The sequence below is a fragment of the Phoca vitulina genome, unplaced genomic scaffold (genome assembly GCF_004348235.1).
Source record: "Phoca vitulina isolate PV1807 unplaced genomic scaffold, GSC_HSeal_1.0 scaffold41, whole genome shotgun sequence".
In the NCBI taxonomy this organism is placed as follows: domain Eukaryota; kingdom Metazoa; phylum Chordata; class Mammalia; order Carnivora; family Phocidae; genus Phoca; species Phoca vitulina.
In genome coordinates, this window is record NW_022589744.1 from 16,829,663 (window position 1) to 16,854,459 (window position 24,797).

The 24,797-nt window shown below is 55.5% G+C and overlaps 3 protein-coding genes across 6 annotated transcripts in view; all 3 read left to right on the forward strand.

The window, feature by feature from the left end:
- LOC116648157 (ketosamine-3-kinase-like) overlaps positions 1–4,604 on the forward strand; it is an 8,158-nt gene extending 3,554 nt beyond the window's left edge. Inside the window, exons 3-6 of the mRNA XM_032429997.1 lie at positions 503–612; positions 1,558–1,640; positions 2,769–2,891; positions 3,159–4,604. Of these exons, the coding sequence (XP_032285888.1) occupies positions 503–612; positions 1,558–1,640; positions 2,769–2,891; positions 3,159–3,497 (655 nt within the window). The 3' untranslated portion in view covers positions 3,498–4,604. The remainder of the gene's footprint in view (positions 1–502; positions 613–1,557; positions 1,641–2,768; positions 2,892–3,158) is intronic.
- A 4,549-nt stretch (positions 4,605–9,153) lies between these two features.
- Positions 9,154–18,491, forward strand: FN3K (fructosamine 3 kinase). The gene is made up of 6 exons (XM_032429797.1): positions 9,154–9,338; positions 11,410–11,561; positions 12,618–12,709; positions 13,082–13,164; positions 17,033–17,155; positions 17,985–18,491. The coding sequence occupies exons 1-6, from the start codon at positions 9,198–9,200 to the stop codon at positions 18,321–18,323; spliced, it is 930 nt and encodes a 309-aa protein (XP_032285688.1). The 5' UTR covers positions 9,154–9,197; the 3' UTR covers positions 18,324–18,491.
- An 88-nt stretch (positions 18,492–18,579) lies between these two features.
- The window catches only part of TBCD (tubulin folding cofactor D), a 156,889-nt gene continuing 150,671 nt past the window's right edge, over positions 18,580–24,797 (forward strand). The window contains exons 1-2 of one of the 4 annotated variants that reach the window (XM_032429794.1): positions 18,580–18,714; positions 21,562–21,612. In XM_032429794.1, coding sequence (XP_032285685.1) covers positions 21,567–21,612 — 46 coding nt within the window. In that variant the 5' untranslated portion in view covers positions 18,580–18,714; positions 21,562–21,566. Of the gene's footprint in view, positions 18,715–19,861; positions 20,278–20,851; positions 21,169–21,561; positions 21,613–24,797 lie in introns of those variants that run through there. The other 3 variants (XM_032429795.1, XM_032429792.1, XM_032429793.1) reach the window with 3 other exon arrangements.

Here is a 24,797-nt window from a genome sequence, read left to right on the forward strand (position 1 = left end):
TTTTTTTTTTTAAGATTTTATTTATTTATTTGAGCGAGAGAGAAAGAGACAGCACAGGGGGGAGGGCAGAGGCAGAGGGAGAAGCAGAGTCCCCGCTGAGCAGGGAGCCTGGCGTGGGACCCTGAGATCATGACCTGAGCTGAAGGCAGTCGCTTCACCAGCTGAGCCCCTAGGCACCCCACGGCTTTATTTTTCTTCTGAGTGGTTTCTTCATACCTGAAAGCTTGCATCTAGGGTGTAATTTTGAGGAACCCGTGACCCCACACATCACGGGTGCTGCAGAACGAGTGATATACTCCACGCGCCGAGGGCAAACGGGAAAGGAATCTCCCAAGGGGAGATGCTGCCAGGGAAAGGCTGGGAAAGAGCATCAGACAGCCAGGGCCCTTCATCGCCCCTTTGCTTCACCGAAGCCGACTGTGTAACCCCTTGACCTGCTTTCCGTGGCCTGAGACTGAGCAGGAGGCTGTGACCCCGCGACTGTGTGCCACGCACTGGGCTGACGCTCTTTATTTCACAGCCATGCTGCCAAGCTTGGAACCCAGCTTGCAGACCTACACCTAGACAACAAGAGGCTTGGGGAGACACTCCAGAAGGAGGCCGGCACCGTGGGTATGCGGCTGTGTGGGTGCGAGGGCCCCTCGAAGACATTTGGCTGGCGTGGGCACGTGGGTGGGGTCTGTGTTGTCGATTCCCAAGGAGAGCAGTGTCAACCCCACGGCTAGGGGCACGGCGGACACAGTGAATGAGGTTCTGTACCGTAACACAGTGCGTTGGGAAGAAGTAGTATTTCTGGACTGGAAACCCCGTCCTGTTACGGTTCCTTTAACCCCTCCTTCCCCAGAAGAAAGCCGAGCAGAGTTACTCTGGCTTTCTGTATGGTGCCTTTTCTCTCGAGACAGCCACACGGGAGGCACAGCATGGTGGCCCTCACGTCCAGCCTTCGTAGAGCTTAGTGTGGTGTTGGCATTGAGAGTGCCTTCTGGTATTTTCGTCCTTTCACATGTGATAATCCGCGTGCAGCCCTGGGGTCACTGTGAGCGGGATAGCTGACGCACCAGCAGCAGACAACCGAGAATCTACTGTGCCAGACAGATCCTGTCAGGCTCCATCCCGCCCCTTCCAAGCCCACGTAGTTCAGGCCTCTGGGATTTGCTGAGTGTGGGGGAGCCGCAGGGAATGCAAAGGAGGCCATTTCAAATCAGTTATTCTTCACAAATGGCCAGGGCTCAGCTGGCCTCCAAGAGCCATCCTTTCCTGATGGGTCACGGGGTGAGCTGTTTTCCTCCTTTTTTGGATGCAGTGTTGTCGCTCCTCTGAGCATCCTCCGGTGCCTCTCCTGGGCAGTGTGGGTGTCTTGCATCGTTGAGTCTAGTGGAACAGGCTCTGGTCCTGGGTCCTGAGGGTCTATGGAGACCAGGGCCCTTGTTGATCTCTGGATGGGGACATGAGGTAAAGGGCACACCAAGGACAGGCCTCGAAGCTGCCCTGAGCTCCAAGAGCAGCCTGAGGGAGTGTGGGACTAGTTGTCTTTCTTGTCTTCCTTTTGCCTACAAGGGAAAGGAGGCGGGCAGGTGGAGCGGCCCTTCGTGGACCAGTTTGGGTTTGACGTGGTGACGTGCTGTGGATACCTCCCCCAGGTGAGCGACGCCAGCACTTTGCCTTCCGCGTTCCAGTCAGGTCGGCTGCTCAGGGAAGGAACCGCCTCTCCCTTACTTATGAAATTTAGTAAAAGTTTTTGCTCCCTTTTTCTCTTTGCTAATTTTTAAGAGGCTGACGTGAGGTTTACCCACCTCACATGCTAGATAAGCTCAGAGAAACAGGACCAACGAGTCAGGATACTGGATTTCAAGGTGTGTAAAAATTAGAGTTAAGAAAAATTTACTTCCTCCTAAATCCTCAAAGATAGCATGATGCAAGTGGATTGTACCGTTCAGTTTTATGATTTTGCGGTTAGCTCCCTGGGAATTTGGGCCCCGGGGCTCCACTTGATGCCCAGCAAATGCTGAGTGGGGAGGGTGGTGGCTTCTCAGAGGAGGCGTACTGAGTGAGCTGGGAAACTTCCAGGGATTCCTAGTGGGCACAGTAGGCACTATGCAGGTTTTGGACTGTAGGGAGAGGTTGTCCAGGAACCTGCTCGGGGTGGCGAGTGGCTGAAGGCTGGGGTTCCCGGTCCCACCTGCTCCATGCAGCTCTGGGGGTGTTTCAGCTGGCTCTGCTCCTTCCTCGCCTGCCTGTAGCCCGCCCCGTGTGCGTACAGACACCTGCGCGTGTGCGTGCATGCCTGTGGGAGGGCTTCTCCGTAATCATGCGGTATTTGCTGCCCCTGTACTCCGGTGTGTGTGTGTTGCTTCCCTCCTGATGGTCAGCGTCTCGACGGTCTCCTTGAAGCAGGCTTCACATGACTCCTCATGTTCTCACTCTGGGGAGGGCAGTGCTGGCTGCTTGGGTGGGGGCTGAAGTGGGGTCCTTGGGGCCAGGTGGGTGGTCAGAAATGAGCCACGGGTTGGGGAAGGCCAGCCAGCTCTGAGCTCTGTGCTCCCAGGTGAGTACAGGTAGAAAGACTGTCCTAGAGCTCTTCAGAGTGGTCTCTGTTGCTCTGCACTGGGAGGGTCCCCTGCTTCTTGGACAGGGTCTGAGGTCCCAGCCTGTCCATGAGACACCATCTGCCTGGTCAGCTGCACGCCTTCCACAACCTACCCTTGTGGTCGTGCCCCTCCGCTTTGGGCTTCTTCCTTCGGCTCTGGCATTTTCCTCTGTCCACGCAGGTGAACGACTGGCAGGAGGACTGGGTCACCTTCTATGCCCGGCAGCGCATTCAGCCCCAGATGGACATGGTGGAGAAGGGGTCTGGGGACAGGGAGGCCCGGGAGCTCTGGTCTGCTCTGCAGGTGAGAGGAAACTTGCCAGGCCCTGCAAGCCTGACAGGGGAGGCCCTGAGGCAGGTGCGGCCACCTGTGGCCCAGGTCTGGACAGGAGGTGGGCTGGGCCAGCCAGGGGGTGGCTGTCGGTGTCCCTCCACCCCGGCTGAGCTGTGTGTGTCTGTGCGCATCTGAGCGCCACACTCCACTGGGGCGGTTGGGCCACACTCAGAAAAGCATCTGCATCCCTCCCACACGTGTTGGGTACTTTGCTGAGAATCGTTTCCTACCCTGCAGCTGAAGATCCCTGACCTGTTTCGTGACCTGGACATCGTCCCAGCCCTCCTCCATGGAGACCTCTGGGGAGGAAACGTAGCAGAGGACTCCTCTGGGCCCATCATTTTTGATCCGGCTTCTTTCTATGGCCACTCGGAATACGAGCTGGCGATAGCCGGCATGTTTGGGGGCTTCAGCCGCTCCTTCTACTCCGCCTACCACAGCGCGATCCCCAAGGCCCCGGGGTTTGAGTCACGCCTGCAGCTCTATCAGCTCTTCCACTATTTGAACCACTGGAATCATTTTGGATCAGGGTATAGAGGGTCCTCCCTGAATATCATGAGGAATCTCATCAAATGAGCTTCCCTGCTCCGGAGGGGGCCTCAGGCTCAGGTGCACCAGGTCCTAGCCAGACACCTGTGGCCAGCGCCTCCCGTCCCCCACAGTCCTATCCATCAGGGCTTCTTCCCTGAGTTGTCACACTAACTTTGTCCTCCCGAGGTTGTACATTTCCTTAGACTTCATAGCTGGATAAAACCAGCTCTGTGTGGGTGGGCCCCGTCGAAACACTGCTGCCCAGAGGCTGAGCAGGGAAGCGGCCGGTGTGCCAGGCGCTGCCGAGGACACATTCCCCTGGTGGCTCCTCCCGTGTCATCTCCAGGAGCGACTCTGATGTTCGGGAAGATGCTTCTCGATGGGTTAGACGTGGGCGTAGACATGAAACCGGTACTGAGGACAGCTTCTGATGCCCAGTTTCAACTGAGCACATTCCCTTTCTTTCTGTGCCCCCTCCGCCCTGCCCCAGGCCGACCAGTCTGGAAGCTGATTCTGGGAGTGACCAAACTGCTAGTCTTGGGTAAATTTAGGAGCCACTGAATCCCTCCTTTTGGCACCCCATCTTGTTTGCCGTTTTCAAGCTTGTGAGTTATTCCTTTTTATAAAAAAGTGCTAAACCAGTGGTTTTCCCTTCCTCGTCTTAACAGTGATGGGGAATATTAGTGAATGGCGTTGATGCTGAGAAAGTCTTTTGCATAAACATTTGAATAAACTTTCATTGATTTCAATGATGTACAAGACTGTATATTTCCTTCATTTGCGTCGTAATTCAATGTTTATCTTAGGTATTTGCCAAGAAACCTTTGTAATGTATTGTGACAATAAACAGGTACAGCTGTTGTTTCTTAAAAGCAGTTTTCTTTCTTGACTGCACAATAAGACAATAGCACAGAGTTTCCAAAGAAGGACAGGTGTAGCCTGAGGACTGCTTCTGTCTGACTGGGTGAGGCTTGACTGCTACTGTGGGCCGCTCCGGGAGGCCTGGTGGGCAGTGGACAGTGGAGAGAGGTCCCGGGAGGCTCCTCCTGGGCGCTGTGCCATCAGCGAGTGTGTGGCCAGGGCCCCACGCAGGACACAGTATCAGCGGTGTGGCAGGTGCTTGGCAGACAGGTGGTGTATCAGTGTCTCCCGGCTTTGGTGGAGGTGCAGGGCTCGCCAGCTTTCTGAACTTGGCAGTTCGTACAATTGCTCATGCTAAAATACCAACTTTTGTACCTAATTTTGTATCCATAATTTTTTATACGTGTATATATTTTTATATAAAGAGTTGTCAAGGGGCGCCTGGGTGGCTCCGTCAGTGAATGTCTGCCTTCGGCTCAGGTCATGGTCCCAGGGTCCTGGGATCAAGCCCCGCATCGGGCTCCCTGCTCGGCGGGAAGCCAGCTTCTCCCTCTGCCGCTCCCTCTGCTTGTGTTCCCTCTCTCGCTGTGTCTGTCAAATAAATAAAATCTTTAAAAGGAAAAAAAGTTGTCAAAATTGTATAAGCTGCAGACCCGGAGGCCCGGGAGCCTACCCAGAGCTGTGGGGGGGTTGCCCTGTTCTGTGAAAGCCCGTCTGCACACGTCATCCCAGAACAGAGATCACAGTGTTTCCTGGGTGTCTGGGCTGACTGGGAAGCAGAGCGGATGGAGTTCTGATTTGGAGCCATACTTCGAAAGGACAGCTGTGGCATGGTGTCCTGGCGGCAGCCTGCCTCCTGTCCTCGCAGGGCGGCCTGCTGGCCTCTGGAATAGCGGGAAGATTTGGCTGGACACACAGGCTGAGCTCCGGATTCAGCTCCTCGACCCCTTGGCTGCGAGACGTTGGAGCCCTTCAGGGCAGCCGTGAGCACCCCAAGAGCTGCCAGAGGCAGGGGCCCGGGGGCGGGTCATCCCTGGGGCGGTCGTACTACTTACCGAAATGGGAATATTGTATCCCAACTCCTCATAGTCTGCCCCTGCCAGAGTACCACCCTTTCCACAGAAGGAAGTCCTCAGATAACCGAACTTGACCTTCCCACCCCAAAGCTTATGCACATCCTTTTGGTGAGAGTGGCCCCGAAACCTTGGTGTCTCTACCTGAAACAGGACGCCAGTGCCCTCGGGGTCAGAGACCTCACTGCACCCTCCGAGCGCTTGATGTGGTTTCAGGCCTGTGTTCCGTGTCTAGGGGCCTCAGCCGGCTGTGCCCTCCCGGTTTTTGCCCTGTATGGGATCTTGAGTGCAGGGGTGCGTGATCCCCCTCAGTTTATCATTACCACAGTTCCTGTGTCTCAGGTTTTCATCTCCCTTTGTCCCCACATCCTGCTCACTTTCCCTCCTCCAAATCTAACTGAAGCGCTGGGAAATCCTACAACCAATGGAGTCTAGCGTGTATGTCCAGGACTTGGGTTTTGAGATCTCTTTTAGGCTCATTCTAGGCTCCAACTGCAGGGCAGAGATTGGGGAGGGAACTCCTGTAGAAGAGGGTGTGATCCTGGGCTGCCCTGAACAGGAGAGTGGGGTTCCTTGCAGGTTCTGAGCGGGCTGCGTCTCGCTGGGCAGAGCCCCCATGCCAGGGGGTCCAGGCGGCTGGGGGGGCCTCCTGCTCACTCTGCAGGACAGTGCTGGTGGGACGCCTATACTCTGTGGAGGCAGGTGGGACTCTGTTATGGGATGGTATTCGGCATGCTTTGGGATTCAGAGGGAATCAGAGTTATAGCCAAAATAAGGGAGGAAAATGCAAGTTTGGAAATAAGCTCAAGTTGCTGCAGAGAGCAGCAGGTAACACTTTGCTCCAAACGTGAAATTAGCACGTGGTACACCGATCGCAGGAGACTCACGTACCCCTGGGACAGGTCCCAGTGTAGGGGTTAGGAGCCAGAAAAACCCTCGCAGAAGCCTCTTAGCCCTCCACCTCCACCATGATGGGAACCACACTGCACTTGGAGTTGGAGGACCATCACAGGAGGCTCTTAGGTAAGTCACCTGAGCTTTGGATCCCTCTTTCATATCAGGTGCTGATAATGACACCCACGGGCTGTCCGAGTGCCCGGCTCCCCACTTGGTGGGGGACACTTTCTCTGTCCTCCCAGCATGAGACTAGCCTGTCCGTGTGGGTTTCCTCTTGGGCAGAAACATGTGGACACACTGGAATATGTGCAGAAACAGCAATCAGAATGATTAAGGCATCTGAGTTCCGAAGAGTGGCAGAATCCCCCCTCCCTTTCTGAGAACAGTCATCTGCCTGAGAGGTGTGGCCCCAGCACAATTCCCGGTGGAGGCCAGGGCGTCGGACTAGCGGGAACACCTGGACAGCGTCTCTGCTGGCTCAGGCTGCAGCCAGGGCCTTGGGACTCCAACCCCCCACCCTGCTGCCTTCCTGGGGCCCTTTTTCTGAGCAGCATTGCAAAAGCCCCACCTGGCTCTGGGCTGTTTTCCTTCTTGGTGCCACAGGACTCCATGTCACAGTAAGGGGTCTGAATAAGCAGGGCAGTCCTTTGTATGCACATGACCCCATCATCATCTCAGTCGGTCCCACCCCGCAGATCCACGTCTGAGTCCCAAGAACTACCACAGCTCTCTTGAGTTTGGATTACAGCTGGGGCTGAGAGATGCCTTCTGCACTTTTGCAGCCTTCATTCTGGTTCTTGGAGAGCCAGGAGAACCAGGAGACTGGCTGTGGGGAGAAAGGGGACTCAGCTCAGGGGGCTGCTTGGATGTCCCTGATCACATCCCCCAACTGAGCTTCTGACCAAACCGAAACTCAAATGCAGCTTTGAGAGGAGGGTGGGACCAGTTTGCAAAGTCACAGTGCTGTCTTTTGCATGTGTCTTCACACTGAGGATTTGGCTGCTCAGATGGGAGCTGGGAGGTCTGGGAAGGGACCCCAAGTGCCTGGGTTTCAGGACCAGTAAGATGCTGTGCCACTGTCTGGCTGCCACCTGCCACATTCAGACCCTGCTTGGGCAACCATGCCCATGGCCTGGGATGAGGCTCGGTGAAGACCAGCGTCTCCCCCAGGGTGCCTGGAGGCTCATGGGTGCCCAACTCTGGCAGCTTTGGGACCCACTTTATTTATTTATTTATTTATTTTTAAAGATTTTATTTATTTATTTGACAGAGAGAGAGAGAGCACAAGCAGGGGAAGTGGGAGAAGGAGAAACAGGCCCCCCGCTGAGCAGGCAGCACGATGTGGGACTCGATCCCAGGACCCAGGACCATGACCTGAGCCGAAGGCAGACGCTTAACGACTGAGCCACCCAGGCGCCCCTGAGACCCACTTTAGAGCAAATATTTGTAATTCTGAAAAAGAGAACAGAGAAAACAGGGAGGAAATCATAAAGAGCTGAAGACAACTTCACAGGGTAGAAGGACCACGTTTCCATCCTGAAACAGCTCATCTGACCTGCCTTGGGGATGGCAGGAAACTCACCCCAGCCACCTCCCTGGGAAATTGTCAAATCCTGACACAGAGAGGACCCTAAAAACCTCCAGAGAGAGAACAGTTTCCACACAAAGAGGAAGAATCAAAGTGGCCTCAAACTTCTCAATACCAAATGAGCTGGAAAGTAATGGAGTGGGACCCTCTTGTTCATGAAAGAATAGGACCTCATTTCCAACCTGGAATTCTATACCCTGCCAAACTGTCAGTTGAGACTAAAGACATTTGCAGATGTTCATGAGCTCAAATCTACGTGTCAGGAATCCCTCCTCAAGATGCAATAGGTAGGTGGGCTTCACCAGACTGAGAGAAAAAATCTAGGAAGAGGAAGACAGGGAGGGGCAGATGCCTTTTCCACAGATGGCCACCCATTCTCTCCCACCGCACCTGCTGTTCTGCAATGACCGTGTGCACGCGTGTGCATAGGTGTGCACATGCATGTGTGCATGCCTGTGTGCACATGGGCATGTGTATTTTTTTAAAGATTTTATTTATTTATTTGACAGAGAGAGAGAGCCCAAGCAGGGGGAGAGGCAGAGGGAGAGGGAGCAGCAGCTCCCCGCTGAGCAGGGAGCCCCACAGGGGGCTTGATCCCAGGACCCGGAGATCATGACCTGAGCTGAAGGCACACGCTTCACCGACTGAGCCGCCCAGGCGCCCTGGGCTTATGTGTTTTGAAGTTCCCTTTGAGGGCAGCAGGTCTCTTATCAGGGGTCCCGTTCTGGGCGGGGTCAGCCGCTTGGTATCAGAACCCCAGGGCAGCCTCTATCTCTGATGGCCACCAAGTGCCCTGAGCAACAAGCCCAACACCAGCCATGGGTTCCACTGGGCAGTGTCTGGGGCCAGGCGGGATGTGGGCAAGACCCCCAACCTTGTCTGGACAGTGTGAGACCTAGCTAGGCCCGTGACCTGTGTCCCGGGGACAGCGGGCTCTATCCTAAACTCTGTCCGGAGTCCCGCTGGGGCCTGCGCCCACGTCCAGCAAGGGTTCGTGGAACCTCTGGCAGGGCGCCCCATGGGTGGGCCCCAGCGAGGATTGTGGGGGCACCCTGTGCGGACACGGGCGGAGGGCACCGCCCCCACCCCGTCCGCCTGTGGAAACCCTCCGCCCGCCCCGCCCTCCGGGGGTCCGTCCCTCCACAGCGCGCACGGGCGGGGAGCGCGGGGACCTGACGCCAGGCGCGTCCGGGAGGACGGCCAGAGCCCGCAGGCCGCGCAGACCCGGCGCCTCCCCGCGGACAGCGGCCTCGGCAGCGGCGGGCTCCGCCCCGGCCGGCGTCAGCGCCGTCCCTGTCCCTCCCGGCCCTCGCGCCCCCCGCCCCCATGGAGCAGCTGCTGCGCGCCGAGCTGCGCACCGCGACCCTGCGGGCCTTCGGGAGCCCCGGGGCCGGCTGCATCAGCGAGGGGCGCGCCTACGACACGGACGCGGGCCCGGTGTTCGTCAAGGTCAACCGCCGGACGCAGGTGCGGCCCCCAACAACGCCCCGCGGCCTGAGCCGGAGGCTGGAGAGCGGAAGGGGTGGGGGCGGAGGGGGCGCAGGAGGGGCCGGGCGTCCCTGCCGGCAGTCGGCCGGGGTCTCGCGGAGCTGGCTCCTGCGGGCCAGCAGGACTCAAGCATTTTCTAAGGGATCGGGGCTTTCGTCCGCTGCAGGATTAATAATCCTGTGTTTGGTTTAATTTCCCTACCCATCAAGCATGGGGGAAGCGAGGCTCGGAGTGCTGGGCTGGGTCTGCTTCTCCCCAGGGCCCCGCTCTGGGCTCCCTCTTCCCAGCCCAGCGCGCGGTTCCATCTCACTAGGTGGGAAGAGGCAGGACCACAAGGGCCCGTCTCGTGCCCCTCTACTCACAGGCCTGTGCTGGTGTTTGGAGCTGGTTAATGCCCGCTTAAAATTTGCTGTTAAATATACGGTGTATGGGAAATATTAACACATCGCAAATGGAGAAAGTTAGCCTTAGTAAGTGCACCCCAGATGCTGAGGATGACCCGGTGGAGGACTCGGCGGAGGCCCCCAGTGCCCTGGGGCCAGGCCCCTGTGCAGGAGTTGGGGGAGCTGCTGGCTGTGGGCTGAAGGACTCCCAGAGAGGCTCCTCCCTGTCGCCCTGCAGCACTGCCCACCTGGGGTGGATGAGGGCTCGGGGCTGGTCCCGGGAATTGTCCGGGAGCTTCGTTTCAGAACCCAGAGCCCTCCAAATAAGCCCCCCTCCTGGGAAGCAGTTTTGGGTTCAGGGTTCACGCAGGTTCTGGAACCCTCCTGGCTGAATGCTCCCCCAGGCCGGGCTCCACCATTTGCCCTTGAAGCCCCGGGTGCGGGCGCACGGCAGGTGGGCCGATGACAGGTGGGGCCCTCCAGACACAGGCAGTCCGAAGCTCAGGCGTTCTCTGCCCCTGTATGTTTGGGGGCTCGCTTGCCCCGGGAGCGCTGCTGGGGATCGCGGGGGATTGCTGGATGTTCCCTGACGGACACTAGCCACCCCTTGCTTCACAGTCCCAGGTGTGGGCTGGTAGTTTGGGGGACGCCTTGCCTCATTTTCCCCTTGAGTACTTTGAATTAAAGGATGGGATTCTTTGCCTGTGTGGAAGTAGATGCTTTAGCTTCATGAGGAATAATTCTATAGCCAGAGGTGTTGACAAGCCATATTAATTAGCACACTTTTAACCAAGTAATAGCGTACCTGGGGTGAGAGTTCACCTAGTTTAAAATTGGGGTATTTGTGGGAAATGTTTTAGAAATAGGATGGCACTTGGGTCCCAGTGGAGGCTGTTCCGTCTTCTTCTGGGTGGGGTGTGAGGATCCCTCCCACCCCCCAGGCCCTGCTGGGTGCTTATCTCTGGGGACAGGCCTGGACCCGAGCCAGGCCCTGCTGACCTCCCTGCCCTGCCTTTCCTTGCCCCAAATGTGTGTCCCAGTCCCTTCGGCATGCGGCCCCATGCCGCCCTATGCTTCTCCTCAAGTCTGCTGTGGTTGCTTGAGGTAGTGAGGTGGGCAGCCAACCTGAAAGCGGACCCAGGCCCAACTCCAGACCCTCCACTAACCCACACTCTGAGGCACCCCATTGTACTTCCTGGCACGCCTGGCGCTCCCATAGCCCCCCCCATGGCACCACCCAGAACCTCCTGAGGTTCTCCTCACAACCTCCATGGCACCCGATGGTACCTGTGGCCCTCTGGCCCCCTGCAGCATCCTGCAGTACCCCACTGTACCCCCAGGCATGCTCAGCACTCCCATGGCCTCCCCCAGCACCCGCAGCCCCGCCCCTGCCCCCTTGCTTCCTCACCTCTCAGAGCAGGCACTCGGGGCAGGGGCATCAGCATCCTGCCCACCCCAAGTCCCAGGCACAGCCTCAGACTGGCAGCCCCTTCCTATCTGAAAGGGGCCACTTTGCACCCCACTCTCTGAGGAGCTGACGTCTTGCGCTCCAGCTAGTTTTCAGTAACTGAGGGTCCTGGGTGCTTGTGATCCCATGTGGTGGCTCCTGTCCAGGACAGTAGAGGCCCCTGTTGGAGTTGGAGCTCATGGTCTTACTCTGGATGCAGGCCCGGCAGATGTTTGAGGGAGAGATGGCGAGCCTGGAAGCCCTCCAGACCACAGGCCTGGTGCGAGTACCTCGGCCCATCAAGGTGATTGACCTGCCTGGAGGTGGGGCTGCCTTTGTGATGGAGCATCTGAAGATGAGGAGCTTGAGCAGGTGCCTGGGTGTTGTTGGGGGGGAGGGGGGTGGGAGGGAGGGAGAGAGAGAAGGGGAGCAGGCTCTTGCTGGTTGCCCCTGTGCCTCCATCCAGTTACCAGAGGCAGGGCCAGGATCATACCCCCACCCCCGGATTATTATTATTATTTTTTTAAAGATATATTTATTTATTTGAGAGAGAGAGAGCACGAGCAGAGGGAAGAGGCAGAGGGAGAGGGAGAAGCAGGTTCCCCACTGAGCAGGGAGCCCGAAGAGGGGCTCGATCCCAGGACCCTGAGATTGTGACCTGAGCGGAAGGCAGACGCTTCACCGACAGAGCCCCCCAGGCGCCCCCACCCCCGGATTCTTAACAAAAAGAAGGAGTTCTTGCTTTCTGTGTGGTCTTGGGTCAGTTTGGCGCCAGTGACTCAGCATCAGAGAAGCGCGCTGGACCGTCCCTGGCCTGACGCTTTAGGGTGCACTCGTGTTAGTGCAAACTGGGCAGACTGATGTTGATCTGTAATTATCTGAAGCGCGCCGGAACCGTCCCTGGCCTGACGCTTCAGGGTGCGCTCGTGTTAGTGCACATTGGGCAGACTGACATTGATCTGTTAATTATCTGAAGTCCTTAAATTTTTATCTAATTGTTACAGTTACGTATACTCAATGTTTAAAAAAGGTGGAAACCTTGAATTCACCTAAAGAAGTCATAAAGCCACCTGTAGTTCCATCAGCGAAGAATGGCCAGTGCTAACATTTTGGTGCAGTCTTTTTTTAATACGTGATTTATATTTGTTTTTACAAAACTTCGGAGCTGGTTTTTCCTTAACTTGTTAAGCCTCCGTTCCTTAATTCCCCGCACCTCCCAGGGCTTCTGTTGAAGGCCACCAGCCCACTCCCACTTGGTGATTTTATACTATTTTGTTTTTCAGAAAGGGTCATAGCCTGCAGTTCATTTCTCACTTTTTAAGGAATGGAGAGTAGTTTTTAAGGGATTTAGAACGTTTCTCCGCACGGCGCATTCGCGCTGGTTGTGGTGATTTCCTGTGTGAAGCCGCTCCTCTCCTCCTTCCTCAGTCAGGCATCAAAACTCGGAGACCAGATGGCGGACCTGCACCTTCACAACCAGAAGCTCAGGGATAAGTCGAAGGAGGAGGAGAACACAGTGGGTACGTTCACTGCTTCTGTGCACCCTTCACCCGCTGTGTCTGTCTGGGTTGGTGCTCCCGGTGGTGTTTTCACAGCAGGCTGAATTGCGTACGGTCTTCCTTTACGCTGCGGCGTTGTGCTGATGACACTGTTAAGTGAGAATTCTGCTGGCGCCCACGGGTGGGTAGGAGTGGCTCGGACGCCGATGATGCCCAGCCCCGCGGGCCGGTGTGCCTGAGGCAGGAGGGTCCTGGCCGGCCCGTGTGCGGACTCGCGGCTACCACGTGTAATACACCCTCAGAGGGCCGCGTCCCTGCAGAGCCCAGGCCTGTGCTAGCGCTCTGCTGTGCTCTGGCATTTAAGAGAAAGACAGCAGCTCTTTTTGTCGACAGGCCGGAGGGCTGAGGGGGCCGAGCCCCAGTATGTGACCAAGTTTGGCTTCCACACGGTGACGTGCTGTGGCTTCATCCCTCAGGTGAGTGCCCGCATGAGGATGTCCCTGCTTAGCTGATCACTGCTCCCCGTGCCCCAGTGCTGGTCGCCCCATCCCTTGTAGGTGCCAGAGGGCCAGTCGTCTGGGCACCAGGAAGACAGCCTCATTTCTGAACTCAGAGTGTGAGCCAAGATACCTGGGATAGGAGGGCAGGGGCAGAAGTTCACCAAGTTGAGCTGGGAGGAGGTGGGACGCTGTGGGGCAGGTGGGAGAGCATCCGAGCAGAGGAACGGCAGGTGCAAAGGCCTTACGGCAGGGGGACTGAAGGGGGTGGGGGTGAGGCAGCATTCCATGTCAGGGATCAGGTCCTGGTCACCCGCCCCAGGATGTTGTAATTCTCGTGACATAAACTCCGTTATTTCAAAGTGTACAGGGACACCTGGGTGGCTCAGTCCGTTAAGCATCTGACTCCTGATCTTTGCTCAGGTCTTGATCTCAGGGTGGTGAGTTCAAGCCCCGAGTTGGGCTCCATGCTTGGCACAGTGCCTACTTAGAAAAACCCCAGAAAAACATGTACAATTCCGTGGTTTTTGGTATATTTCCTGTGTTGTGCAGCCATCGCCACTGTCTAATTACAGAACATTTTCATCACCCCCAGAAATCACATACCAGTTAGCAGTCATTCCCCATTCCCCTGCCTCCAGCCCCTGGTAACAGCTCACTTCTTCTGTCTCTACGGATTTGCCGTTCTAGGCATTTCGTGTAAATGGAAGCATATACTAGATAGCCTTTTGTCTCTCCCTGTCCCCGTGTGGGCAGAGGGTGAGCCTCCCAGGTGGATGGCACTTGGGGCAAGATCCTTATGAAGCCTGAGCCAGACTTAGGGATCCCAGCCCCTGGGCAGCCCTCACATCTGGGGTCCCTCAAGCTCTACACACACAGTGGTTTCCCAGGCTTGTTAGGGCTCCGTGAATCTCTGCTGAAGTCAGCTCCCCCAGGGTTGCACATCTGCTGGGAGCCGGTGGCCAGTGTGGCTGAATGGGGCTTGGTGTCCTGCTTCAGATGTTGAGTTAAGAGCTGTGGACTCTCCAAAGACACAGCTGACCTTGCACAGTGACTTTTCAAGAACCAGGAGATGAAATCACACACAAAACCCCAATCTGTGAAGTCGATGAGAATGGGGTTGGTCCATTAGGGACACAGGCAACCCCTCTGTGCCCCTTGAGACCCCTGGATCAATGAACCTATTTAGCTCAGCTGCAACTGGCCAGGAAGGGGTGAGGACCCTGGGTGGACACTTGGTCCACCTTGAGCTGGGACAGATGGTCCTGCATGGAGCGCCTGGACCAGCCCAGAAGTTCCAGGAGGGTCCTGCTCCTTGGGAGGGATGCGTGGGCCTTCAGGGGGTTGCAGCCATTGGGGGTGACCCTGAGCGGCAGCAGCGGGCTTCTCAGACACCTGGTCTGCTAAGCCCCCTTGGGACTGCTGGCATTTCGTGCACCGCCACTCCCTGGGCTCATCTCTAAGTGCTCCATCCAACACCAGTCATCCAGTTGCTGTAGCAACCTTAGGAGGTGGGTGTTGTCATTTGACTCATTTTATAGATGAGGAAACAGATGTGCAAAGAAGCCAAGCGGTGCCCTGAGGCCATGCGGCTAGTGAGTGGAGGGCCAGGATTGACCCACAGGCTGGCTTCAGAGTGTGGGCCAGAACCCCCTCACTGCCTTGCCCCTCTGTCAAGGTGAAGGCTGGGTCCCACCAGCGGTGCGCTCAGGTGGCCCTGCCTTTGGCAACTCGGGAAAGTCCTGCCATTTCTGGGTGAGGGGATCACAGTCCCTCTGTCCAGGAGGAGGGACTGGGCTAGCCAGTGCTGGTGTCCAGCTCCTGATACTCAATCTGTGTCTTTTATGACCTGGTCATCCAGAAGGAAGATGGAGCCTTGGACCCTGGGAGCCTGTGCAGACAGATGGGGAAGGAGGATCTGCCACCCCATGTGCCTCAGGCTGTCTGAGGAGAGGGCCTCCCCTCCTGCTTTTGAGGCACACCCAGCACTAAGTGGGTGAACCCTGGGCTGAGCGACCACAGCATCCGGCACAGGGAGTCCACGGACGTGTGTCTGCAGGTCACTGCGAGGCATGCTCTCTGGAGAGTCCCTCCCCGGAGGGGTTTCCCAAAGTGACACTTTGTGTGAAATAAGCTTTGCATCTTTAAATTAAAAAAAAATTCTATTAAGGTATAATTGACATAAAATAAGCTGCACATTTAAAGTGTACAATTTTGCAAGTTTTGACATACGTAGATACCTGTGAACCAATCACCACAGTTGGGACGAATATATCCATCACCCCCAAAGGTGCTCTTGCCCTTCCCTGCCCCTGGCAACCACTGTCATTAGAGATAAGTTTGTATTTCATAGAATTTAACATAAATGGAATCATACGGTTTGTGCCTTTTTCCGGCTTCTTTCACTCAGCTTCATCATTTCATGATATTCATCTATGTTGTTGCATGTGTTCAAAGTCCGTTCCTTTGTAGGATGAACCATAGTCTGTTTATCCATTCACCTGCTGGTGGGCATCTGAGTAGTTCCCAGGTTTTGCTTTCACAAATAAAGCTGCTGTGAACCTTTGTGTACAAGAGTTTGTGGAGACAAATGCTCCCACTTATCTTGAGAAAATACCTAGGAGGGAAATGGCTGGGTCATATGGTAGGTTCATATTTAACTTAAAAAAAAAAAGATTTATTTACTTATTTTAGAGTGAGAGAGAGTGAGCGGGAGGAGGGGCCGAGGGAGAGGGAAAGAATCTCGAGCAGAATTCCCGCTGAGCTTGGAGCCCGACTTGGGCTTAATCTCACGACCCTGGGATCATGACTTGGGCCGAAATCAGGAGTCAGACACTTAACTGACAGAGCCACCCAGGCGTCCCTAACTTTTTAAGAAACTGCAAACATATTTCCCCAAGTGGTTGTACCATTTTACATTCCCACCAGCAGTGGATGAGGGTTCCAGTTCCTCCACATCCTGGCCGCTCTTGGTAGTTTCCACTGTTTAGAATTATTTAGCCATCCCGGTGAGTGTGCTGTGGTATCTCCCTGAGGTTCTATTTCCCCTGATGGCCAGTGGTGCGGAACGCCTGTTCCTGTGCCTCTTTGCCATATATCCATGGCACAGACATTTAGGATTATTATGTCCTAGTCATCAGTTGACCCGCTTTCCGTTGTGAAATGACTTTCTTTATTCTTATGATAGTCTCATCTCCGAAATCTACTGTCTGATATTAGTATAGCCATTCCAGCTTTCTTTTGACTAGTGTTAGCATGGTGTATCTTTTCTATCCCTTTACCCTATTTCTGTTTTTATATGTAAAGTGCATATCTCATACACAGCTTGGAATCAAGTCTTTTAACTGGGGTACTTAGACCCTTTGCATGTAGTGTGCTTATTGATAATGGTTAGGGCTGAATCTATCATCTTGCTGTTTGTTTTTTATTTGTCCTATCTCTTCTTTGTTTCCCTTTTTCCTGTTTATCTGCCCTCTTTTGGACTGAGTATTGTTTTTTTTAAAGATTATTTATTTATTTATTTATTTGATAGAGACACAGCAAGAGAGGGAACACAGCAGGGGGAGCGGGAGAGGGAGAAGCAGGCTTCCCGCTGATCAGGGAGCCCGATGCGGGGCTCGATCCCAGGACCCTGGGATCATGACCTGAGGCGAAGGCAGATGCTCAATGACTGAGCCACCCAGGCGCCCCTGGACTGAGTATTGTTAATGACTCCCGCATCTCCTCTGGTGGCTAGCTGTAATATTTGGTCTGTCTGTTAGTGGTTGGGCTTGGGTTTGTGCAGTCCCCATGTATGGCTCTGCCCTGTGAGCACCGACTGCAGCCTCAGCCTCATCTTGCCGTCTAGGTGAATGAGTGGCAGGAAGACTGGCCCACCTTCTTTGCCCGGTACCGTCTCCAAGCGCAGATGGACCTCATCGAGAAGGATTACGCCGACCGAGAGGCACGAGAGCTCTGGTCACAGCTACAGGTGGGTCAGGGGCTGTCCTTTTATTAGCGCATCGCATTTGTGTGGGGTCCTCTGGTAGACTGGAGCCCTGGAGCAGCGCTGGTCAAGTGTGGACACATAAGTGCCGGACTATTGGCCTGATGGGGAACCTGGGAAGGGGATGGTACCTGAGGACATACTTGGCCCCTGAGTGCAACTCTCACTGGCTAGGTCACCAAGTACTCAACCTCAAGCTGTGCCCACGTGAAACGCAGGTGCTTGGCTCATAAATGCTGGCATTTACTATTGCTTTCTTACCCACTCTTACCCTGTTCTTTCTTTTCCAAAGCATGAATGTCTCACCTCTTAGAGATGTAGGCAGCAGATGCCCCAGAGTGACTAGTTTGAAAATGTAACTCTCCAAATGTTAAAAACAGAATCTGCGTGTCAAGCCAGGGTGACCACACAGCGAAGAAATTTCATTTAACTCAGTAATGAAGTAACCAGTAGTATGCAGAAGAGGTGCAGGCATATACGTGCTGGGAAATAAAAGGACAGTAGAGAGTTTGCCAAGTTGCCTAAAAAAACCCTGCACTCAGGTTATTTGGCCCATATTCTACAGGGCCACGTCCACTGAGGTCTCTGCCGTAGGAATGTCATTAGTGCTGTGGACCGTCCAGACCTAAATTAGTAATAGTAAGATAACATTGCATTCTCCTGGACTCAGAGGGTCTCTGGGTTTCATAGACCAGGCTGTGGTTGGACCCAGAACAAACATGAGGTCATCTCTGCCTTATTTCCAAGTATTGGATGAGGTGGCCGTGGCTTATAGTCCCATGGTAACTCTGTGTGCAATAATTATTTTTCTTAGGTGAAGATCCCAGATCTGTTTTGTGGTCTAGAGATCGTCCCTGCCCTTCTTCATGGGGATCTCTGGTCAGGAAACGTGGCTGAGGACGACTCGGGGCCCATTGTTTATGACCCAGCTTCCTTCTATGGACATTCTGAGTTTGAACTGGCAATTGCTTTGATGTTTGGGGGGTTTCCCAGATCCTTCTTCACTGCCTACTACCGGAAGATCCCCAAGGCTCCAGGGTTCGACAAGCGACTGCTGCTGTACCAGCTCTTTAACTACCTAAACCACTGGAACCACTTTGGGCAGGGGTATAGGAGCCCATCCCTGGGCACGATGAGGAAGCTTCTCAAGTAGAATCCAGCCTGCATCCCTGCCTCCCTGCTTTGCAAAGAAGTGGGGTGGCAGCACCAGAGATGGCTTCAGGGAATAATAAAGTAGGGGGTTCAGGGGTGCAACGGCTGTGCGGTCTGTCTGTGCTTCCACCCTCGCAGTTGGGCTGATGAGAGGCCCCCGGCACCTGACGGGTTTCCAGCAGGCTCACTATGTATCGTGATCTGGGGGAGTTTGGATATTTTCGTGGTGATTGTTACAGAGTCACACAGATCTGCGATTTGCGTAGGTGGAAGTTGGGGTCACATCTCCCTGTGGACTCCGTCTCAGGCAGAGCTGGAGACCAGGAGATGGGTCTCACGTCTTGAGCGGCATCTCTGGGGCTGAATGGAGCTGTGAGTCCTCCCCTGCCGAGGTAGGACAGATGGAAGGAAGGCCCTCAGTATTGTGGGGGACGGGCGTTGGGGCTGCAGCCACTGCCCAGCCTGCTCCGCACTCCATTTTTCAGCTGGCGTGTTTGCGGCTGGATAACGAGAGGCTGAGGGTAGGGGGAGAGCCTCGGGCAGTGGGGTGTGCCCACGGTGGGGTGTCAGGGGTGTCCACTGTGGTCAGGTGGCCAGATTGGCCGGTTGGTTGGGGACGTCGGGGCTGACATCCTTGAAGGGGGGCTGGGGCAGGTGGCACTGGGGCGGGATCTGTGGGGCAGTGGCCGTGCACGGCGCGTCGCTGAAGACGTGGCCACGCCTTCATTACTCCTTGCAAAATTACCAATTTCACGGTGGTAGGGGCGCCCAGATTTCTCTTATCTGAGTGTGACCGTCCAGCGGGCCTGGCGGTCAGGAGGCTGGTCCCACCGCGACAGGTGAGCCTGTTAAGACTTTCTAGAAAGAACTCCACCCCAGACGCATCCTTCCAGACAAGTGACATTTCAAACCAGAAACTGCTATCGTCGCAGAACCCATGTTTGTGGGATGTGACCGTGCGACCCGTGCAGCTCGTGTGTGTAGGGGGGTGAGGGAGTGGGGAGGGGTGGGGGCGGGGCTCGGAGCCTGAGTCTCCTCCTGCGACTCTGGTCGCGACCCCACTCCCAGCGCGGGCCACGGCCGCTCCCAACACCCCACCCTAGGCCCAGACCCGCCCCCGCCCCACCCGCAGGCTCAGACTCACCCACCAATGAGCTCAGACTCCGCCCCACCCCGCTCACAGGCTCCGTCCTCACCCCATCCCACCCACGAGCTCAGGTCCCACCCCCGCCCCGACCCCACCCCCAGGCTCAGACATCCCTCCCCAACCCCACCCACAGGCTCCGTCCCTCCCCACCCCAGCCCACAGGCTCCGTCCCCACCTCCCCTCCCCCACGGGCTCAGGTCCCCCTCCTCCGGCCCCATCCACAGGCTTAGAAAGCCCCGCCGCCCCCCACGGGCTCAGCTCCACAACGCTCCTGGGCTCCAGCCACGAGCTCAGACCCCCACCCCGCCTTCTCCCTGGCCCCGCCCCCAGCCCGCGCAGCAGGCTCCGCCCTCCCTCGTCCGGCTTCGCCCGATCCAGGCTCCTTTCACCCGGGCCCCGCCCCACAGGGCTCGGCATCGCGTCTGTGCTCGCTATTTTGGCGGCCGGCGCGCTCCGTAGCGGGTCCGAGGCGCGAGGTCAGGGGTCGCGGGGCGGGGCCAGCGTCGGCAGCCACCGCCTCTGCTTCAGCCGTCGTCCCTCAGCCTGCATCAGCCCGCATTCCTCCTCCGGGTGCTAGGGCGTAGCCGGGCTTCGAGTCCACGGGCGCGGTCCGGGACGCCGAGGATGGCCCTGGGCGAGGAGCCGGCCGCGGGCGCGCCGGAGGACGGGGCGGAGGACGAGGCGCTGGCCCGCGGCGGCGCCCTCGAGGCGTTCGGCGAGGGCGCGGAGATCCGCGCGCTGCTCGGCAGCCTGTGGAAGGTGCTCGGCGACCGCGCGGCCCGGGAGGGCGCCCTGGAGCGGTTCCGAGGTGCGCGCGGGGCCCCGGTCCGGTTACCGGGCGTGCGTGCTGTCGGGCGGGAGCTGCTCCTCTTTCCGAGAGCTCGCAGCTGGCGCGCACCTGTGGGAGCCCTGCGCTCGCGCGCGGCCGGCCTCGCCTGGCGGCGGAGGGGCGGTGGGCGCTCGGTCTCCCGCCTGTGCTTGGAGGAGGGGTGCGGAGGGTTGGGCGTGAGGACCTGGTGTTGACCTCCGCGGGGCGGCCGCGACTTCCAGTTCTGCCCCGCCGGGTCGCGAGAGCCCGCGAAGCACGGCTCCTCCGGGACGGCTGTGGGGACCGGGAGGCGGCGAGAGGAGGAGCCGCCGCGAGCCCGCGTGCCGCAGACAAAGGCGCGGAGAGGGCGGGGGAGCAGATGGTCGTGCAGTCGGGGGACGGCCCCGTCGGCCGGGGCCCTGCGGGGGACCGGCGGGGAGCGCGCAGGACAGGTTACTGGCTGGTGTCCGTGCTCCGAGTTCGGCCCCCGGAGAGTCGGCGGCGGCGGGCGGCGCCCTGGCCCTTGTCTCTAATGACTGGTTAGGGAGCGAGTGGGATCGGAAGCGTTTTGTGACTCAGTAAAACCACCACTGTGGGCCCTTTCTGCTGAGGAAATTTCCGCCGAGTTTTGCCTTCCTGGGTTTGCGGTGACGAGCCTCGGACTGCGGGGGAGGGGCGGTGTGGCGGCTGAGTGGACGCGGCGTGTGCTTCGCTGGTACAGCCCAGGGCTGACACTCGCGTGCACTTGGGCTCAGTGCTTCATCGCCCTGCCGAGTCTGTTTCTTTGGTTGTGGCCTGGGGTTAGAAGCCGGTAGCTTGTGCACAGAACTGCTGCGGGGTGAGGGGAGTACCCAGGGAGAGCCCGGCTTCCGGTTCCCAGAAGGCTGGCAGGTGTGGAGGGGTGTGGCATGGCAGACCTGTCACAGGCCAGTGGTCTTTGGATCTGATGGGAGCAGCGCCAGCTGCTGGAAGGAGCGGAAAGCAGGCCGCCTGGGATGGAGGAGCGTGTGCTCTGAAGGATTGGGCCCGGGGAGGGCGCAGTGCTTCGTGTGCTCCGCACAGGGAGGAGCGAAGGGGCGGACGGCGTCTGTGTGGGATTGACGGGTGGGGGAAGGAAGGCGTGCTGAGCAGGTGGAGGGTGTGGCGGCGTGGGGGGCTGCCCCCGGTGGCCTCGCTCCTAAGAGCCGAGCGGAGCAGTCCGCAGGGGGAGACCTGAGGATTCCCGGGCCTTGTGTGCACACGCACCTCAGTGATGTTAATTAATTCGCATGTTTCTCTTTTTAGTAATAATGGACAAATACCAGGAGCAGCCTCATCTGTTGGACCCACACCTTGGTAAGAACAGAGGTTAATGATTTGGGTTTTGATCGTTCACTTGCAGATGCTCAGAGGCCTTGGTGTGTGGTGCTGGGGTGTGTGTGTCTTTGTGTTCGCCAGCAGAGGGTGTCAGGATGAAGTGCCCAGGTCTTATTTGTTAGCAGGGCCACTTAATGCTGGTGGACTGGGAGAGTCCTGGGAGTTCTCAATGTTGCTCTAGGCTGTGGGCAGATGTATTTGAGCTTCTTTCTTCCTTGCTGTTACTTAAGAACCTCTTTTTTGCTCATCGTGTGTATTTTAATCAGTTTGTTTTCCAGGCACATTTTGTTAGAACCAAGTGCTTTACGGGGGTCACCATTTAATCCTCATATAGATCATATATAATCTATGGTCAGCTCTGTTTTATGGATGGAGACAGTGAGGCTTGGGTTTCCTTAACTTAGTATAAGAGGAGTGGTTTTTTGTTTCTTTTCTCATTGTTTCTTTTTGACCTCTTTCATACTGATAACAATTTTTTTTTCTTTTTTCTGTCTGCAAAAGTAACACTCCTGGCAGTGAAATTAGGAAGGAAGAAGGTAGCAATAGTAACTTAAATTGAAAAGCAGCACAGGGTGGGGGTTAGGTGCATGAGACCCAGGCCACACTGCCTGGATTTGCATACCCAGTGCCACCACTTAGCTGCTCTGGCCTGGGTTTCCTCACCTGTAAAATGGGGATTATTAGCACTACCTGCCCCACAGGGCTGTTGAAACTTCAAACATGTTACCATGTGAGGCAATAGGGGTTAGCTTTAGCATACACATATGTGCCTTTTAAAAAGTGGGCTGGTGCTGTGTGTGCTGTTTTTTTCTTCTTCAGATAACCACCAGGTTTTATAGAAGGTAAGCTTTCTGAATTCTCACCTGTCTCAGGCAGAAGAAATGCATTTTCTTTTTCTTTCTTTTTTTTTTTTTAGACCTACAGAATTACTCCAATTTGGTGTTATTATTTATTTATTTTAAAAGATTTATTTATTTATTTATTTATTTAAAAAAATATTTTATTTATTTATTTGACAGAGAGACAGCGAGAGGGAACACAAGCAGGGGGAGTGGGAGAGGGAGAAGCAGGCTTCCCGCTGAGCAGAGAGCCCGACGTGGGGCTCGATCCCAGGACCCTGGGATCATGACCTGAGCCGAAGGCAGACGCTTAACGACTGAGCCACCCAGGCGCCCCAAGATTTATTTATTTATTTGAGAGAGAGAAGGAGCGAGAGAGCATGAGAGGGGGGAGGGTCAGAGTGAGAAGCAGACTCCCCGCTGAGCACGGAGCCCGATGCTGGACTGGATCCCGGGACTCTAGGATCATGACCTGAGCCGAAGGCAGTCACTTAATCAACTGAGCCACCCAGGCGCCCCCAGAATAAATGAATTTTCGTACTTCGTTGATAGGTTGGCTGGCTGAAGACAGAAGGCATGGTTCTCTCATCCACTGTTACCAAGTCCAAGTTTCTTTTTTAGGAGACTTTTTTGTTGCTGAAAGTTTCCAGAAACTGATGTCTTATAAGAGTGTGAATTGCTCTGGGCCTTTTCTCTTATGCTGGGCATTAGCTGGACAATTTTAACCTGAAGACTTACATCCTTTGGTGCAGTGGACTTTTGGTGTGTTATTGGTCATTTCTCTGCTTCTGCTTTCTCTTTCTGATGTCCCTGTGAACTGGATGTTAAGTTTCCAGGAGTGATCACTGGAGGGATCACTCCTCTGGGTCCCTTAGCTTTTCCCACATAGTTTTGCTTTTTGATCTTTGTTTTGCATGTGGAAGATGTTCTTGAATTTATTTTGTCCATTGTTTTTACTATCTAAGCGCTCTTGTCCTTGGTTTGGCATTTTTCGAAGTCGTCTTATGGGTCGGATGTTCCTGTCTGGGGAGCACATGGCTAGCTGCTGGGCGCTGGGGCCCTGCTGGGGAGGGTCCCACCGGGGGCCTCCGAGCCTGGAATGCCTCCTCCTTGTTGGATCAGGAGCTGACTGCGTGGCAGTTGTCAGGTGTGTCCTGGCTTCCTCTTGGACCTACCCTCTCCAGAGCACTTCTGTCCAGCAGAGCTTTGTGTGATGACGGAATGTTCTAGATCTGTGCTGTCTGGTAAGGGCACCACTAGCCACGTGGGATTGCTGAGCACTTGAAATATGGTTAGTATGACTGAAGAACTGAATTTAAAATTTTATTTGACTTAAATAAAAAAAACCCAAATGTGGCTAATGGCTAAGGTGTTCACCACTCTAGAGAGGTAAACCTCTGGTCTTCTGCCTAAAAGGGGCTGTGGCTGGGAGACCCTAGAGCACTCCTCCTGTTTTCAGCTCTTGCTGTGTCCTTCCCGGGGCCATTCCTGGCCCTTCAGCTCTGACTCCTTGCTGGGCTGCTCCAGTTACCGTGGCTTTCCCTGACGCTGTCCAGTTTCTAAGTCACAGCTGACATCTCTTGGCTGTTGTTTTTTCTTCTCTGTTCCTTTGTGTATTTGTATCACTTTATTTTCGTTTTATTGCATCTTGGGGGGTGGTGAGGGTTACTGAGATAAGCACGTGGAATGATCTGCTTTTCTGGTCTCTATTCTTGTGGAATGGCTGTGCCGTCTTTCTTAATCTCTTGGTCTGGTTCAGGCTGTTCTCTGCTCTTCCCCGAGTTCACCTCTTTCCTCTGGAGTCAGCTTTTCTTTGTAATTTGGTCTTTTCATGTTATTGGTTCTGTCCATATTTAAGACTGAATGGATGTAGATGGGGGTTCCTCTGCTTCTATTTTATGTTGGAGTGTTTCCAGCTAAACCTCTCCTGAGAGTATTCTGTCAGGCAGTGTGGTGAGTGGATGGGCAGATTTTCTCTGGGAGCATGTGAGCTGGTTGAGGATGTTCCACATGGCAGAATGAAGCCCTTCCTTTATCTGGGGTGCTCACATCCCCTCCAGGGAACGCTTCACTTGCCCTAAGTGGTCTGTTCAGAGTTTTGCTCTGGGATGAAAGCTGCTTGTGCTCATGTGTTGAGGTATAACCTGCACGCCACGGACTTCACCCTTTTATGTGTGTACTTCATTGGTTTTTGGTATATCACAGGGTTGTGCAGCCGTCACCGCTAATTCCTGAACATTTCTTCACCCCCAGAAGAAGCCCATGTCCATCAGCAGTCACCCCACTCTCCCTCCAGTTCTTGGCAACCACTAATCTGCTTTCTGT

Coding starts and splice junctions, on each gene's coding strand:
- FN3K (XM_032429797.1), top strand. CDS start 9,198: ATGGAGCAGCTGCTGCGCGCCGAGCTGCGCACCGCGACCCTGCGGGCC. Junction 11,562..12,617: donor AAGATGAGGAGCTTGAGCAG/GTGCCTGGGTGT, acceptor CTCCTTCCTCAG/TCAGGCATCAAAACTCGGAG. Junction 12,710..13,081: donor GGAGGAGGAGAACACAGTGG/GTACGTTCACTG, acceptor TTTTGTCGACAG/GCCGGAGGGCTGAGGGGGCC.